General features: G+C 41.0%; 1 protein-coding gene across 1 annotated transcript in view; it reads left to right on the top strand.

Annotated features, from left to right (window-relative positions):
* Positions 1-10,084, top strand: part of PTPN5 (protein tyrosine phosphatase, non-receptor type 5) — an 18,735-nt gene extending 8,651 nt beyond the window's left edge. The window contains exons 4-6 of the mRNA XM_027887917.1: positions 1,258-1,418; positions 4,144-4,257; positions 7,992-10,084. Coding sequence (XP_027743718.1) covers positions 1,258-1,418; positions 4,144-4,257; positions 7,992-8,085 — 369 coding nt within the window. The 3' untranslated portion in view covers positions 8,086-10,084. The remainder of the gene's footprint in view (positions 1-1,257; positions 1,419-4,143; positions 4,258-7,991) is intronic.
* The last annotated feature ends 4,951 nt before the right edge of the window (positions 10,085-15,035 follow it).

Below are 15,035 nucleotides of genomic sequence, written 5' to 3'. Positions count from 1 at the left end.
AGGCTTCACTGGGGCTGAATGGAGGGCCAGGGTCAACCCCCACATCTTGCTGTCAATGCTCTTCCTAGTCCATCTCAGGATACCCTTGGCCTTCTTGGCCCCAAGGGCACACTGCTGGCTCATGGACAGATTGTTGTCCCCCAGGACCCCCAGGTCCTTCTCCACAGAGCTGCTTCCCAGCCTGTGCTGGTGCCTGGGGTTATTCCTCCTCAGGTGAAGGATCCTGTACTTGCCTGTGTTGAACTTCATCAAGTTCATCTCTGCCCAACCCTCCAGCCTGTCCAGGTATCACAGAATGGCAGCACAACCTTCTGGTGTATCAGCCACTCCTCTCGGTTTTGTGTCATCAGCAAACGTGCTGAGGGTACACTCTGTCCCTTCATCCAGGTCATTGGTGAGTAAATTGAACAGTACTAGACCCAGTACTGACCTCTGGGGAACACTGCTAGCTACAGGCCTCCAGCTGACTCTTCAGCATTTTTCACAACCCTCTGAGCTCTTCTGTTCAGTCAGTTCTCAATCACCTCAGTGTCAGCTCTTCTAACCCATGCTTCGTGAGCTTACCTATGACAGTGTTATGAGAGACAGTGTCAAAAGTCACTGTCCCCTCACGTGTCCACTGCTGTCCCCTCATCTACCCAGACAGCTGCACCATCACAGAAAGCTGTCAGATTGGTCGAGCATGATTACCCCTGCAGGCTCCCTGGGTCATCTTTGCCCTTTTTGAAGACTGAGGTGACACCCCTTTTGCTTGATTTCTTACCCAGAAGGATGCACCAATCTTGAGCTTTGAGGAAGTGATGCTTGGAACAGCTGTCTTGGACCCTCCCCATCTTCTAGGGCCTAACCCTAACCCTAATTCAGTTAATTTCTTGAAGAAACCAAAGTTAGCTCTCCTAAAATTCAGGCTTGTAATCCTACTTACTGCCCTTGCTTATTCCAAGCAGGATCCTGAATTCCGCCATATCTTGATCGCTGCAGCCAAGGCTGCCCCCAACCTTCATGTGCCCAACCAGTCCCTCTTTGTTAATACAAGGTCCAGCAGCACACCTTTTCTCTTTGACTCTTCCACCACCTGTGTCAAAAAATATCATCAGTGCTCTGCAGCAGTCTCCTGGATTGTGTGTGTGTCCAGCTATATTGTCTTTCCAGCAGATTCAGTCATCTCACTCCTAAAGGGAAGGCCACGTTTCAGTATCAATTTACCGTGAGAAGTTCTTTTAAAACTTTGTGGTGTTTATCTTAACTGGGTTGCAGAAAGGAGAAGAAGTCAGAAACCTGAAACATTACTGGTACACGTCTTGGCCAGACCAGAAGACACCAGATCAAGCCCCTCCTCTGTTACAGCTAGTGCTGGAAGTGGAAGAGGCCATGCAGAGTGCAGAGGAGAAGAATGCCCCAGTGATTGTTCACTGCAGGTAAATAAATGTTGTACCTGAATTCTAAGGGCTTCTTTGCATGCCATAGTATAGATACTGTCATGTAGGCCATCAGTCAGACACGGGTGATCTTGTCCAACTGCTTCTGAAATGTGCTTGGAACTTCAAATATTTAATGACAATAGTTGTCTGGTACCCAGTGTTGCATTCAGATACAGATTGAGATGAACACAAAAGCTGGTTGAGGCTCAGTTACTTGTGTGCTTTCATTTCATTTGCCTTACCAGTAATATATGCCTTTAATTATCTTTAAAGGGTCCAGTTAGCAAACATTAACAAGCTTTTGATGAAATTGAGTAGGAAGACACTTGCAAGCAGAAAAATAAGAATATTAAACTTTAAGCCTCAAGCCCCCATGTTTTATAGATTTCTCATTTGCTTTTTTTAAAAAAAATAAATCATTATTAGGCCAAAGACAATAATTTAAGTATAGCACATAAATGAAACAGTGACAAAGCTGATTGCAGCAAGTACTAACCAACAGTCAGAAAATTTATGCAATTGATAGTAAAACTGAAGCATCAGTAAAAAGCCTTGGGAAAGATGAAAAGTTCTTGTATGGAAGGAACAAAATCCTTACAGTGGTTTGAAGTTTGGTGAGAAAATTGTAATTATTAATCAGAGCAGAATAAAAATAGATGAAGATAGATACTTCTGTCTTCAGAAGGAAGTAGGATGATGTACTTAGCACTTGTAGATGTGATGAAGTGTGTTCTTTTGCACTGCTAACTAGGAAGTGTGTTAAGCAACGACTACTGACCATTATTAAATCAGATATGCTGAATGATTTTCATCCAAGGGTGTTTAAAAAAGTTGATTCGCAGACTCTAAATCATTAAAGTTTAGTAGAGCTGAATTACAGTTCTTGGAAAATTGGAGAAGTTCCAGAGGTCTGAAAGCAAGTCCTGTTTTGCCAGTGCTTAGAAAGGTTAAATATGATTACTTGAAAACTACAAGTCAGTTGTCAAAGCAGTTATTCCAGGTAAATAGCAGAAAGACTGATAAGAGATGCAGTTATCTTGCCAGGGTAATCTTCCATAATTTCAACAAGATACATTTTGCCAAATAGATTTTTGTAAGGAATTTTACTTCATTTTGCATAATATTTTCTAGGAAGCCGCAGATGTTTGCTCTCCAAAATCCATAGTAAGTGGGTATTATAGAGTGAGAATGTTTTTAAAGAGCCTCTTGGAATGAATGATTGGTTAGTTCGGTGTCATCTAAGATCCATCTATAAGCTAATATGGAGTAAACACTAGTAAAAAGTTTGTATGATATCACATGTACAGTTTTTCTGCCTATGTTTTTAAACAGATGTTAAGAAATTGGGGAGAGTTCAGATAAAAATAAGAAATGTTTTTTAAGAAGGTCCCCTTTGCCCTTGGAAATCTTCGACTCTCTAAGAGCTCCCTGAAGCATTATGGTATTGGCTACAGGTGGAGCTGCTGTCACCATGCATATTTGTTTTGTCCTCTAGTAAGGTTCATCCTCAGGACAAAGTAATAATCTTGGGAGAAATGGGGCACTTTTAATTGAAAAAATCTGCTAAGAGACACGGTGAGAGGATTATATTAAAAAAATAGTATATGTGGATGATGTGCCACTCTTGTGCAGTCTTGGAGGAATTACGACCTTGTCTCAGCCTCTGAGAGACCTGCAACTTTCCCTGGGACAAATGCTGTCTCAGTGGTGCTTGCTTTATCTAAAAATGCGTGTTGTTCCCTCCCTTTGCAAAACACTCTGGGATCTATGGACAGTAAACAGTGTCAAGAGCTCTGTGCTGTGGCCTGTTTGGTTATGGGCAACTAGAAGGTGAAGGACTTTGTGAGCAGCAGTGAACCAGTTGCCAGTGGTTTTGCATTGACTTTCTCACAGTGTAAATGAAAGCACGATTTCTTGTGGTTGTGTCAAGTAATTATTCCTGAGTGTGCTCACTTAATTATTTCACGCATAAGAAGAGCTTCCAGCATTTGCTGCTGGTTTGTTAGGTGATAAGAAGAATTCACAGCTTCTATAGCACTGTGGCTTTGAGAATAAATTCAGTTCTGGTCATTATCCAAGGACTGAATCAGATGCAAAGGATTTCAGGAAAGAAAACACATTTCTTTATTAGTGAATTTCTTGTAATCCTGCTCTAATTCAGATGATTACTACATTGTAGATCTGATCAGCAAATGACATCACACTTACTATACTGCTGCTAACTCTAATAATTTAACCAAGGGTTAAAAAGGTTAAACCTAACCAAGGGTTAGGTTTTTTGATGCACCTGTGAATGAAAATAACTTTTGAAGAAGCTGTTAGAATTAAGAATATCAAGCAAAGTTTGCCTTCAAAGGAAGGGTTGCCATCAAACCAAGTCTAACTAAAAAATACAGTTTAACTGCTTTTTTTCAATGGTTCACTGGCAGGTTCAACAACATATTGGGTCAAGTGGTATCTAATAAGTCCATTTTTAGCACTGTATGTGCAATGTTCACCCTTTTGCTATGAGTGGCTCACACTTAATTGTGTTATCCCACTGAAGTTAGTGTCTTTTCCTAGTTAGGGCTTTCTATCTGGAAGCACTCACCTGGCAAATGGCAGGTTGGAGGGACAAAAAGGATAACAAGGTTTGTGCTGGTTTAATGGCACTTGTTTAACAAGGAAGTTCCAGAGTCATTCTGACGTCTCCACCACCTCTCTTTGCTTTTCCCTTCCTCAGTGCAGGCATCGGGAGGACTGGCTGCTTTATTGCAACTAGTGTGTGCTGTAAACAGCTGAAGAACGAGGGCATAGTTGACATATTGCGAACAGCCTGCCAGTTACGGTTAGACAGGTAAGAAAGCCAGTTTCCTCTCCAGAAAAACAAGAAGAAAAATTGTAACATTTCCCTTTATTTAAGGAGAAACAAACGGGAAGAGGAGAAAAACAAAGGCAAGTGGAGGTCATGAGAGAACGTTCCTTGAAGGAAGTTTTCATGTTCTAAACTGTTCTGACTTGTAATCTTTGCCTATTTTATGAGCACTAAACCTTAATGAACAGCCCTAGAACTGAGCTAGACTCACAGCTGGCATCAAAATCTGCATAGCTGCCCATCTGCATGCAGCAAGGGATGGCCTTTTACCAGCTGAGGAGTTAGCCCCATGTTCATACGGAAGCAAAGGCTCAAAGATCTGCTGTACTTAAGTTCAGAGCCACAGATCACAACTTTCTTCCCAGGTGGAGTAAATAAAACCGGTCTTACATACTGGGACCTGTGAGCCATGTTGGGAGGGACATTGCTTGGAGAGGGAGACAATCCAGAGTGTTTGCAGACATATGAGAGGAGCTGTGAAAATTTCCACAAATTCAATGGTTTCCAGTTAAGCATTTCTTAACACACCACCTTGAGTTTGATTATGAAGTAAACAGACTTGAATTTTGCACCAGAGATGTTATTTTTCCTCTCCCACTGGTTTCAAGTGCCATCAAAACATGTCTCAGTGCTCTCTCTAATGATAATGATAAATGTAGTCGGGGGAAGAGATGTCACGAAAAACATACCAAAGATTTTTCTGAGGGAAAAAAAAGAACCTCAACCCCACGCTGAACTTTATTTCAGAGGAGAAATTATGCTCAGTGGGAGGCAGAAAATGAAATGCTTGCTGCCCTGCTGAGGCTCTGATAGACAAGGACCTGCAGGGGCTTAGAGATTTGGTTATTTCAATGGATTTCAGGCCAGACAAGGAAAGGCTTCTTGAGAAAAAGAAAACCAGAATATGAATAGTGAATGCTGATCATCCACAGACCAGTGAAATATCTGTCTGGATGTGAAATATCTTGTCTCTGTGACTAATATTACACAGGAAAATAGCCATACAAATGAAGGGTGAAGATGCCTGCTTACAAATGAGTATGATACAGAAGACCAATTAAAAATACAAGGGGGAGGGAGAGGGGAACTGGCAGTCATTTTTAGAGGCTGAAGAAGGGAAATCACACTTAAAGGTCACTATGGAGGGAAAGAAGGACTGCAGGAACCTCTGTAGCTGCCACATACCTCTCAGGAGTGGGATGGGATAGGAAAAAGCAATTTAAATGTCATGGGCTAAAATACTCAAGATGGAGAGCATATCACCATCCTTCCTACAGAATAACATGACTTCTTCAAGGACTGAAAAATGGAGCTTGTAGTCTCTTGGAAGCCATGCTGCCATCCACTCTCATTTTCACTAAACCCCCACTAAAGCTTCAGGTGACTTCAAAAGTAGCATGAGATGATGAGACAGTGCCCAAGCAGCTATAGGAAGGAAGACTGTCTGTCTCCTCCTCTTACCTGGTCATTACTGGCCAGAGAAAACAGGGTGAATGGGAAGGAGTCACCAGGTATGCAGGGGAAGAGGAGTGCATGCAGGCCTGAGTAGATGTGTAATGGAATGCACCTCACTGCTTCACACAGGAGTACAGAGGTTGACATTAGCCCTGAGAACCACCTTTGACGTTGCCAGGGGTGGGAAGAGAACAAATGTTTCTTTCCCTTCATTCCCTCATAGGTCCCTTGGAAAAATCCTGTGCACTGGGCTTTGTATCAGTGGCCAACAGCTGATCCTAAAATAACCCATTATGACTAAGGAGAGGAAATAATCATTCCTGCATCCTTCCCACAGTGCTGAGAGAGATTTGCTGTCATTGCCCACAAAGCAACTCAGATTTGAAGGGTTTCTGTGGCAAAAAAGGGTGAAAACATAATTTGTCTATTCTATGCCAAAGCCTGGACAGCAAGCACATGTCATGGCATGCATACGTGTGGGGAGGGAGGAAGCCATCACATAGCAGGGAATCAGATAAAAAGGAAACTAATTTCCTGTGGTCTGAAATTCAATGACCACCTTAGTGCCTGTGTTGCCACAACTTCAGGGTGCAACCCCACTGTTAATGGAATTGCTTTGGGATTAATTGATATGACTAACATTCCTTGTGTGTCACAGGCTGACGTAGATATATTTCAATCCTGTGTGCAGCACAGAGGGGCTCGGAAATAGATCAACCGTGAGCTTGTATTAAGTAGAGCAGGTGGGGGGGAGATGCTCAGCTAGGAAATGCATTTTTTAGAAACACAGTGGGTGTTTTTCACCTTTGCTAATTGACGAGAGTTGGAGCATGGGTCCCTGCCCTTCCCTGCTCGTTGTTAAGTGTTATTTCAAGGAATGGCTTAACAAAATAAGTGCAAAAGGCTGGAGGAGGATGTTGTCTTGCCCACTCATCTCCCCCTTACTTCTGTGGTTACTGTGTGACCCGTAATTGTGAAGCTGGACTCCACAGAAGAGGGCAGTCCCCAAGGAGAGTGTTAGCAGTCTGTTATCCATTTGGCTCAGAGGAAGCAACTTCCACTAATTTCCTCTGGTGAAGGTTTCTAAGGGAATGCACCACACAGGCACTTCCTCAGTCTGACACAGTCTGGTTGGCTCTGGTCACCCACAGGTTCCCATGTTGCTCAACCCCACTGGTCATTTCAGCCTCATTTTGGCACCGTGACCCCAGGATCTGTGCTACAGCACCAGTGCTGCCACGATTCTGCATACACTTTTTGTGAGTTTGAGCCATGGGCTTTAATTGTTTTCTAATGGATTACCAAGAGGTCGTGTCACCTTTGATGAGGTATTCTTGGCAGAATTCTAAATATTTGTAAAATTTGCTTAAAATTAGCAACTTCATCCTGATTTTTTTTTTTGTTTATTTCTTTCTCCTCTTGTAGTACCCATGTATTGCTTAATATGCCACTTGCAGAAACACACAGGTTAATGATATGTGGAAAATCAAACTGTTTTTGCTCCTGCTTGCACTTCCCTTCAGGTTTGTAGTTTTAAAGAGAACAGCAAAAGCTGAAAAACAAGCTGAACCAAAATAGATTACTCTGCTGGGAGTCTTTTACTGTCAAGATGTGCACAATAGTCAACTCAGCTACAAATCTGAGTAACTTTTCAAAAGCTACATTGTCTGTTCCAAAATCCTGCTAGTCATCCCTAGAGCTCCCTGGTGAACTTGCCAAAATCATGATGTGAGATGGCACAGAGGAAAGAATCCTCATTGCAGAATGAGAAATTCGCATCAGTTGTCTGGGCTGGGCTGGCCTGGCCTAGCTCTCTACAGTCCCAAATTCAGTCCCTAGTGCAGCTGTGAAGTCTTGGATAAGCTACTTCCCCTCTTTATTTCCCCTGCTCCCATCTCTCTCTCTAGAGCTTTAGGGTGGGGATTGCTTTTCATGGTGTTTAAAGTGGTTCTTGGAGTACAAGTGCTCAGGTAATGTGAATATAAATGACGATGGTGTTTCCTCTGACAAGGAAAATGAACATAAAGCCCATTCCTGTTCTCACGGCCTTCTGTTCCTTGCTCAACAGGGACTTTTAAAATGGAGCTCAAAGTCAGACTGCAAGCTGGTTGCAATCAAGGGACATTTCTCACTCATTTCAGGATGCTTTGGAATAGACCTTTGGTTTGTAGCACATGCTGCATGTTAGCTGTGCTGTTTCCTCGTGTGCTTGCATGTAATAAGACTGCTATTTCCCTCCCCTTTTTTTCTTTCCTTTTCAGGGGAGGAATGATCCAGACTTGTGAACAGTATCAATTTGTCCATCATGTCATGAGCTTGTACGGAAAACAGCTTTCTAGAACAGCAGAAGAATAAATGTCCATTATATTCCTAAAGGCTAAAGCCAAGAGAACTTTTGACTGCATTCAGATATATTTCAGATCTGATAAGAGACACATGGTAACCTGGCTGTCTTAGCTGGAAAGCTATATTATTTTACTTTGATATTGCTTTTATGCTCTTGTTTGCATTGACATTTAAGAGCTGAGGTACACCTTGTCTTAAACATACGTGACAGGACATTATCTTCACCAAAAAAGGCTTATTTATACTGTAAATAGGAATAGTAGCTTCATTTGTTACAAAAGCAAGAAAAAAAATCAGAAAAAAATCCACTCTCTTCAGTTTGCTACTTTTTAAAAGATCATTGCTAATATATCCAAATACAGTGTGAAACTTTTTGAATTGTCATGCTGCAATGTGCCGTATGTTGACTACGCTTGAAAGTAACTTTTTGCCTCTTTCTGATTGTTTTTACATATAAAATTACCGAATACTGTGTATATCGTAAACTTTCTGAGCCTCTGCATTGAAAGATTCAAGTAGATTCACATTGAAATGATGTTTCACACATCACGTTTGCTTGTTTATTTTTTCTAAAGCAGTCCACCACCAGTGTTAACAGAACTAAAGGGGGAAAAATATTTCAATTATGTGAGTCAAATCCTTGCCTCAAATTCTTACCTTGAATTCTTACCAGCAGTGTAGCCCAGTACCATGAAAGCTGGCTGAGTATGAGACAAATAGTAGAAACAGATCCAAACATAAATCCTTCACGTTTTACCTTTTCTTTGTCAATATTTTGGCATTTCAGTCATCTGGCAAACTTGCAAATAGTTTCTATTTTTAAGCAGCCAGACCACAACCTGAATACAATTTCCTCTGAAATCTGAGATTCGAAATTGGGTGAGGAATTTTGTGAGTTCATATTTATTAAAAATCTATTAATAAAATCACTTGTAATCTGTGAATTTAAACTCATTTCAAAGCTTTAAAGGTGACCGGGTGCCCAATGCTTATTAAAATTAATATGAATTCTATAGGCAGCTTAAAAAAAAAAAAATCAGTCTGAACTTGTTGGCTGCTTTTTGATAAATTTGCCCTCAACCCAAATTTAGATAATCATTAGCCCATTCTAACCACTAGTGTTTGCTTTTAAGTATTACAGCCTGCTGCCCATGTTTTTCGTTTCAGAACTCAGTCAGACTGTGAAGACCGTATTTTGTGTTTAATGCTTACAGATAACCACATGTTTAAGTGCTTCACTGAGCAGAGAAAAATGGAGGTATGCAGGATCCTTGACATGAAAGATGAGTGTTTTGTGAATAGAAGCTGTAATGACCTACTAAAAATATTTTTGCTTCACTTTATTTGTAACAATAACCAACACCCACTGCTTATGTTAGTGCAGGAGATTCTGCGAATTTACTGCACTTGCTAATCAGGAGCAGGTAAAGCAGCTCTCAGAACAATAAGGACTGATCCTGCTCCCAATGATGTTTTGCCATTGACGCCAGTAGGTGCAGGGTAGGACCTGAAATGTTATGCCTACAACTTCTTCACTGTGGGGAAAGTTTCCCATTATTTCAGTACACATCTTTGTGTTTATTCTGTATCCCTGAACCTGTAAAAATCCTGTCTGCAGGGTTTGCATGAATGTGTGGCAAAATGTGTTATCTTTAAACCTCTTGATTTTATTGCTGTATTTAAAATATTTCCTTCAGTGAGAAGCTAGCAGGAAGAACTGGCATTCTTTTTTAAAATACTGGTGGTAGTCATTAAATAGAGCAATAAACTTAAGCTTTTGAGCATAACATGACTGTTAGTTTTATGTAAATCTTGATAGCTATATTCTCCCACAGGTACTCGTTTTTTCAAAGGGGTAAAACTATTCCATCTAAACACTCCTTAGAAATAACAAAATCACCACTGATGTTCTAAATAACGTTGTAAGTGGAACTCCTTATAAATGTTTTCAGCTTTCGGTGCCCTTCAGTGTCAAAACTGGCTCAATGAATAAAATTACTTGCTCTGTCATCAGCTTCCCGTGCATCTGCTAAAGAATATTTGTTGATGATTTATAGGAGTGTGCATATAGGAGCTAAGTTCAATGTGTAAGTTGCCTCCTGCACAAGGAGACTTTCTAGAGGAGAACAGCTTTGTGGCAAATAAGGTATAAAGGGCTCTAAGATTCTGACCTTGAGGTCCTTGTGCAGATCCTCAGCAGGTGTTAGTTGGCAGTGCTTCACTGACTTGAGTAGAAGTGAACAATTTATACTGATGGAGGAAATCCAGCCTGCTTGTCCACTCCTACTCTGCATGCGTGGAATGCTCTGAGAGAGTGTTCATTGATAAAATCAGGCTGTTTTGCATCAGTTCAGTGCTACAAAGCCCGTGTCAGCCCAGTTGCAGAGTCTGGTTATGAGGGCTGCACCGCTGCCATCTCATACCAGGCAAGAGCATACCTACCACTTGGTCAGGATCAAAATATTCAAATGCCTCTTGAAACGTTATTTTATCTAACAGATTTGGAACTAATCCTCCTATTTGCTCTTTGGCCTTGCCATAATTAACATATTTCTGTCTCTTTTTTTTCTTTACTCTTTTTTAAATAAAATTTGAGGTCTGAAGGACCTTTTATCAGCTATTCTGATCTCTTCTGACAGCAGAGGTAGCCTTAAGAAGTGCTTAAGATTAGCAGAAAGGAGCTCTGGCCGTGCACAAGCACTTGAGATGAGTGGGGCTGCTGCTTCTGTAATCAGTGTGTTTGAAACCGGGCTGACAATAGGAACTAAGCTAAGCTGTGTGTCTTGCTAGACTTGTCTTTTTACTGGGCACTCTTTGTTAAATGAAAATTCCAAGCATACTTCATCCACCCTCTCCAGCTCACTGTCCAGGCCTCTGTGAACTGAAGGCTACAGCACTAATACCTACAACACAGTTGTTTCCCAGAGAACTGAATTCCTCTCTGCAGATGGGTAAGCACATAACAAACATGAGATGGTTTTTTTTAGAACCAACTGTGATGTCTTCTGTTTCATAGGCTTTTCCACACTTTGTGAACAGGGCAGACCCCAGCTCAATGCCCTGCTTTCTCGCTGGTCATTTGGTCATTGGTCATCACGCGTTTATTATCCTGTTTATACACAGTTTTATTATCCTGTTTATACTTCTGTCATGGTAACAGACTAATGGCACATTCCGTCCTTTTGTAGGTAGTCTGGGATCAGCAGATACCAGAGTTATGTAAAAACAAAAACTTAGATGCACTTGAGCATAAGAGCTGTTCCCAGATAAAGCACATTTCACTCTCTGAAGGATCAAGATAAAGATGACTTGGTCAAATTATTCTGAAATGTCAACTGCCCAGCAGTCACGTAGGGTAGAGAACTGCATTCCTTGCAAGATTTTCAAAAGTATCTGTTTATTCTGGACTTTTCCTCTATAATTAATCTATTTTGGAAAATTTTAACCTGTGAATTTACAGTTGCAAAATGAGCTTGAGAATGAAGACATCACTAAACTGGACCTTGGTTCCTGTCACTTCCCTGCAGTCTCTTCAGTGGAGAAATCATGCAGCTTGCACATAGGTGGCCTTAGAAAGGGTATGTCTGTTGGTTGTGAGTTGGCAGGTTTTAGAAGTGGACCTGAACTATCCTGTTTTCATGTGCTCTTTCCCTGGAAGATAGTTTAAACAAAGGGCTATGATAAATCTACAATTTGTTAATCATAACCATGTCACTCTATTTTTGACATGAAGTATGTGTATAGACTTGTTATAGAGAAAAAACAAAGCACTTTTTTGAGATATGTGGGGAATAACCTTGTTTCTTCTGCCAAGTCTGTAGATGTACATTTGCTGGTGTCTGCAAGAGTGATTGTCAACTTAGGATAATATTGGGCAGCTCAGGAGTCCTGCAAGGAAAAAAAATGCTCCTTTTGTGCATAAGGTACAGGCAGTCAAAGAACTGCATGCTCTAAGCAACCCAAGTGTTAATTTCGAGTGTCTCAAAGTGAATGTCACATATTCAAAGAGGTTAATTCCTTTGGTTACATGCAAGGAAAGAAAAAAGTCCACTCTCCTTTGAGCACTGATACAGATCAGGCTCCAGCACCTGAACACAGCAGATGCTACATTCTCTTGGCCTGGTGGGGAAGTCACAGAAGGGGTTACGATTAGACCTGCCCAAGCTTGTGTGTGCCATGTAATCCCCAGCAGGGCAGCAGTGTCAGGTTTACTCAGTTGATAGCAAAGCTGAATGAAGAGAAAGACTGAATTATTTACTCAGAATTAAAAACCGTGTTGGCACCAGAGCTGGCAATATGGCTCAGTGCATTTGAGAAGATAAAGCTTAAACAGGCTGGCAGAGGACTCAGGTATTGCAATTCCTGACCCTTTCTCTCTGCTGGACTGTGCTACTCAACTTCAGTGTTCCCTACTGCTGCTTTATCTCTTATCTGCCTGTTGCTGCTTCGGCTTAAAATAGAATTAAATGAGCTGCTGTATTGCACTAGTTTTAATCCAATATGTTGATAGCCAGTGTTTTCCAGAAATCATCCCTTCCCTTGGAGAGAGCCTTGTCTTGCTAGACTGCCTTCAGAGGGCTCAGCTTGTTCTGCTTACCTTTTCATCCCAGAATTTTGGGGACAGAAGTCTGCAGTTATGTGCACCTTGCTAAAGGAGTTTCTTGTTTGAGAAACAGTAGCATTTGACTGAGTCAAAGTTTTCTTATTATGTCTGACCTTAACTCCCTAGTCCCAATAGCAGCTGAAAGGTGTCTGCTTTCCTCTGAAAAGGCAAAGGCAATACTTCTCTCCAGGGATCAGAGGGGAAAAATCCTGCATAGATCCTTTTGCTCTTTCTCCTTTGCTTGGTAACTTGTTTGCCTCTGAAGTGGGCACAAAGAAGATAGTCAGGAACAAAGTCAAAACTAATAAAATACAACAGAAACTTCCTCTTGTAAATTAGTTTTGACTCCTTCTATCTCAAAAGACAGAAAACCAGGTACACTTAGTTTTACTACATCCACTCTGGCCTTCTTGGTCTTTTGGCTGTTGTGAGTAATACAGAAAGCAAACACTCAAGCAACGCTAATGAAGAGATCATTCAGAGTCACTCCTCCCCTTTTGGAGGCCAGTGTGTGGCTGTGTGGCTAAAACTGAGATCTTCTCATGCACGTGCATTGGTTTTCCCCCACAGAGGAGTGTGTGCATTTGCAGACACTGCTCAGTGTGCCGTGGTAGCTCATGTAAGAACAGATGCACGAAGGAGGATTCACGAGAACTCTGAAGTGAACACAGAAGGGCAGTGCCTGGTTTTTGAGTCCGTTTGAATAGGTGGGAGGAGTTGGATTGGGTTGGCAGTGGTTTGTTTTTGTTGGGAAAAATACAACTTCCAGCCAACATGCTAGGTTTCTCTGTATCGAAGTCGGGCTCTTTTGGCTGAATTAGAATACTGAAAAGGTAAGTGGAGGTTGGTTTCTTGATACATTTATTAAACAAGTAATTAATAATACCTTATCTGCTTTACAACATGACCAATTCCATTTCCACGCACTTCTGATTTGATCTGTGTTAATAAGAACACAAGCTTCTAGGCAAGGGAGCAGAGTGTCTGTCTTGCTGGATTCCTTCTTTAGCCTGTGAACTACAGCATGTGTTTATTTTGGCTGTCTGTATGTGGTATTTTTTGCTCGCTGGAAAAGTTGACAATGTTTCAACCTCTGGATGTTTTTCCTTGATTTTTGTGAAACTTTTCACCTTCCTCTTTCTTTTGTAGACTAGCAGAAATCACCTTAAAATCGTCAAGAAAAGGTGGTAAATTCTTGGAGGGGGTGGAAGGGTGGGTTGGCCATTTCTTTTTCCAGAGTTTACCCCTATAATCATTCCCATCAGCTTGTGGAAGTTGGCTAGATTTTTATGTTCTTTGGTTTTCTCAGTTCCTGTGTTTTGCAAAGCATAGCCTGCTGCATTAGACTCCCTTTTCAAATGAATTTAACATAAATATGGAATAGATAACAGCATTTTGCTCCAAAAAGAAATCAAATGTGGGCAGTTAAGCAGTTTATTGCTACTATATTTTTTTAAGCCTTTGTGGCAAACAAGATATGTGGTTTGTGTCCTTCAGAATGGATAGGCCTGTGCACACATAAAACAATCTTCTGTACCTGCACTGTGATTAACACTAGTAAAGTGAAAGAGCTAAATACAAAAGTTGAGATTTGTAATTCATTCCCTCCTGGAAAAAGTACCTTGCTCATTGGAAATGAAGTCCTCCTTAGGAAGAAGGGTGACAGAATCTCAGGTTTATTAAGGAATGGAAGAGAACCAATTAAAAAATTACCTCTGTAATCTAAAGCTGTGAACAGATTTTCTAAAACACATAATCTCTGCTTCAGTAACTGAATGAACTGGCTGGACTTGGAAATGATAGAAATTGCTGCATGTACAGCCATAAAATAAACAAAGCCCAAGCCTGGAGGTGCAAAAGGAGCACTGGGGAATGACTTAAACACTACAGCAGGATTTCTTGAATGTTTAACTGTTTGAAACCTGGACCTACATGTTTTATTTGTAATAAGAAAAACAAGACTGGTAAGTTGTTTAATAGTCTACCTTTGAACAAAGTTTTGAAAAGGTGTCAAAATCAGTCACAAGAAAACCTAGGAGATGATGTGTATTTCTAAATAAAAAGGTATCCCTTTGACTTACAGAAGGTTTGTTCCTTTTAGCCTCATGCTCGAAGTTTTATTGTCCTGTTATTCTAAAGCTGAGAAACTGCTGAGAGTTGTAAAGGATGTAACAATATAGCCCACAAGAGGCCAGTATGTATTTAAATTTTGAACTACTCAAAGCCATATTTGTCCAGTGTAAAGGGATCCAGGCATCTTTCTAGGAATGCAACAATCTACAGGACTTCATGTGAGCTGAGGGATACAAGAAGTGTCAGTAATGGTCTTGAAAGCTCCTTTCCCTGAGGATGAATG

The sequence above is a fragment of the Empidonax traillii genome, unplaced genomic scaffold (assembly GCF_003031625.1).
Source record: "Empidonax traillii isolate 1590-97213 ecotype Southwest subspecies unplaced genomic scaffold, ASM303162v1 scaffold224:size737649, whole genome shotgun sequence".
Classification (NCBI taxonomy): Eukaryota; Metazoa; Chordata; class Aves; order Passeriformes; family Tyrannidae; genus Empidonax; species Empidonax traillii.
This window is presented reverse-complemented; position numbering and strand designations above follow the sequence as displayed.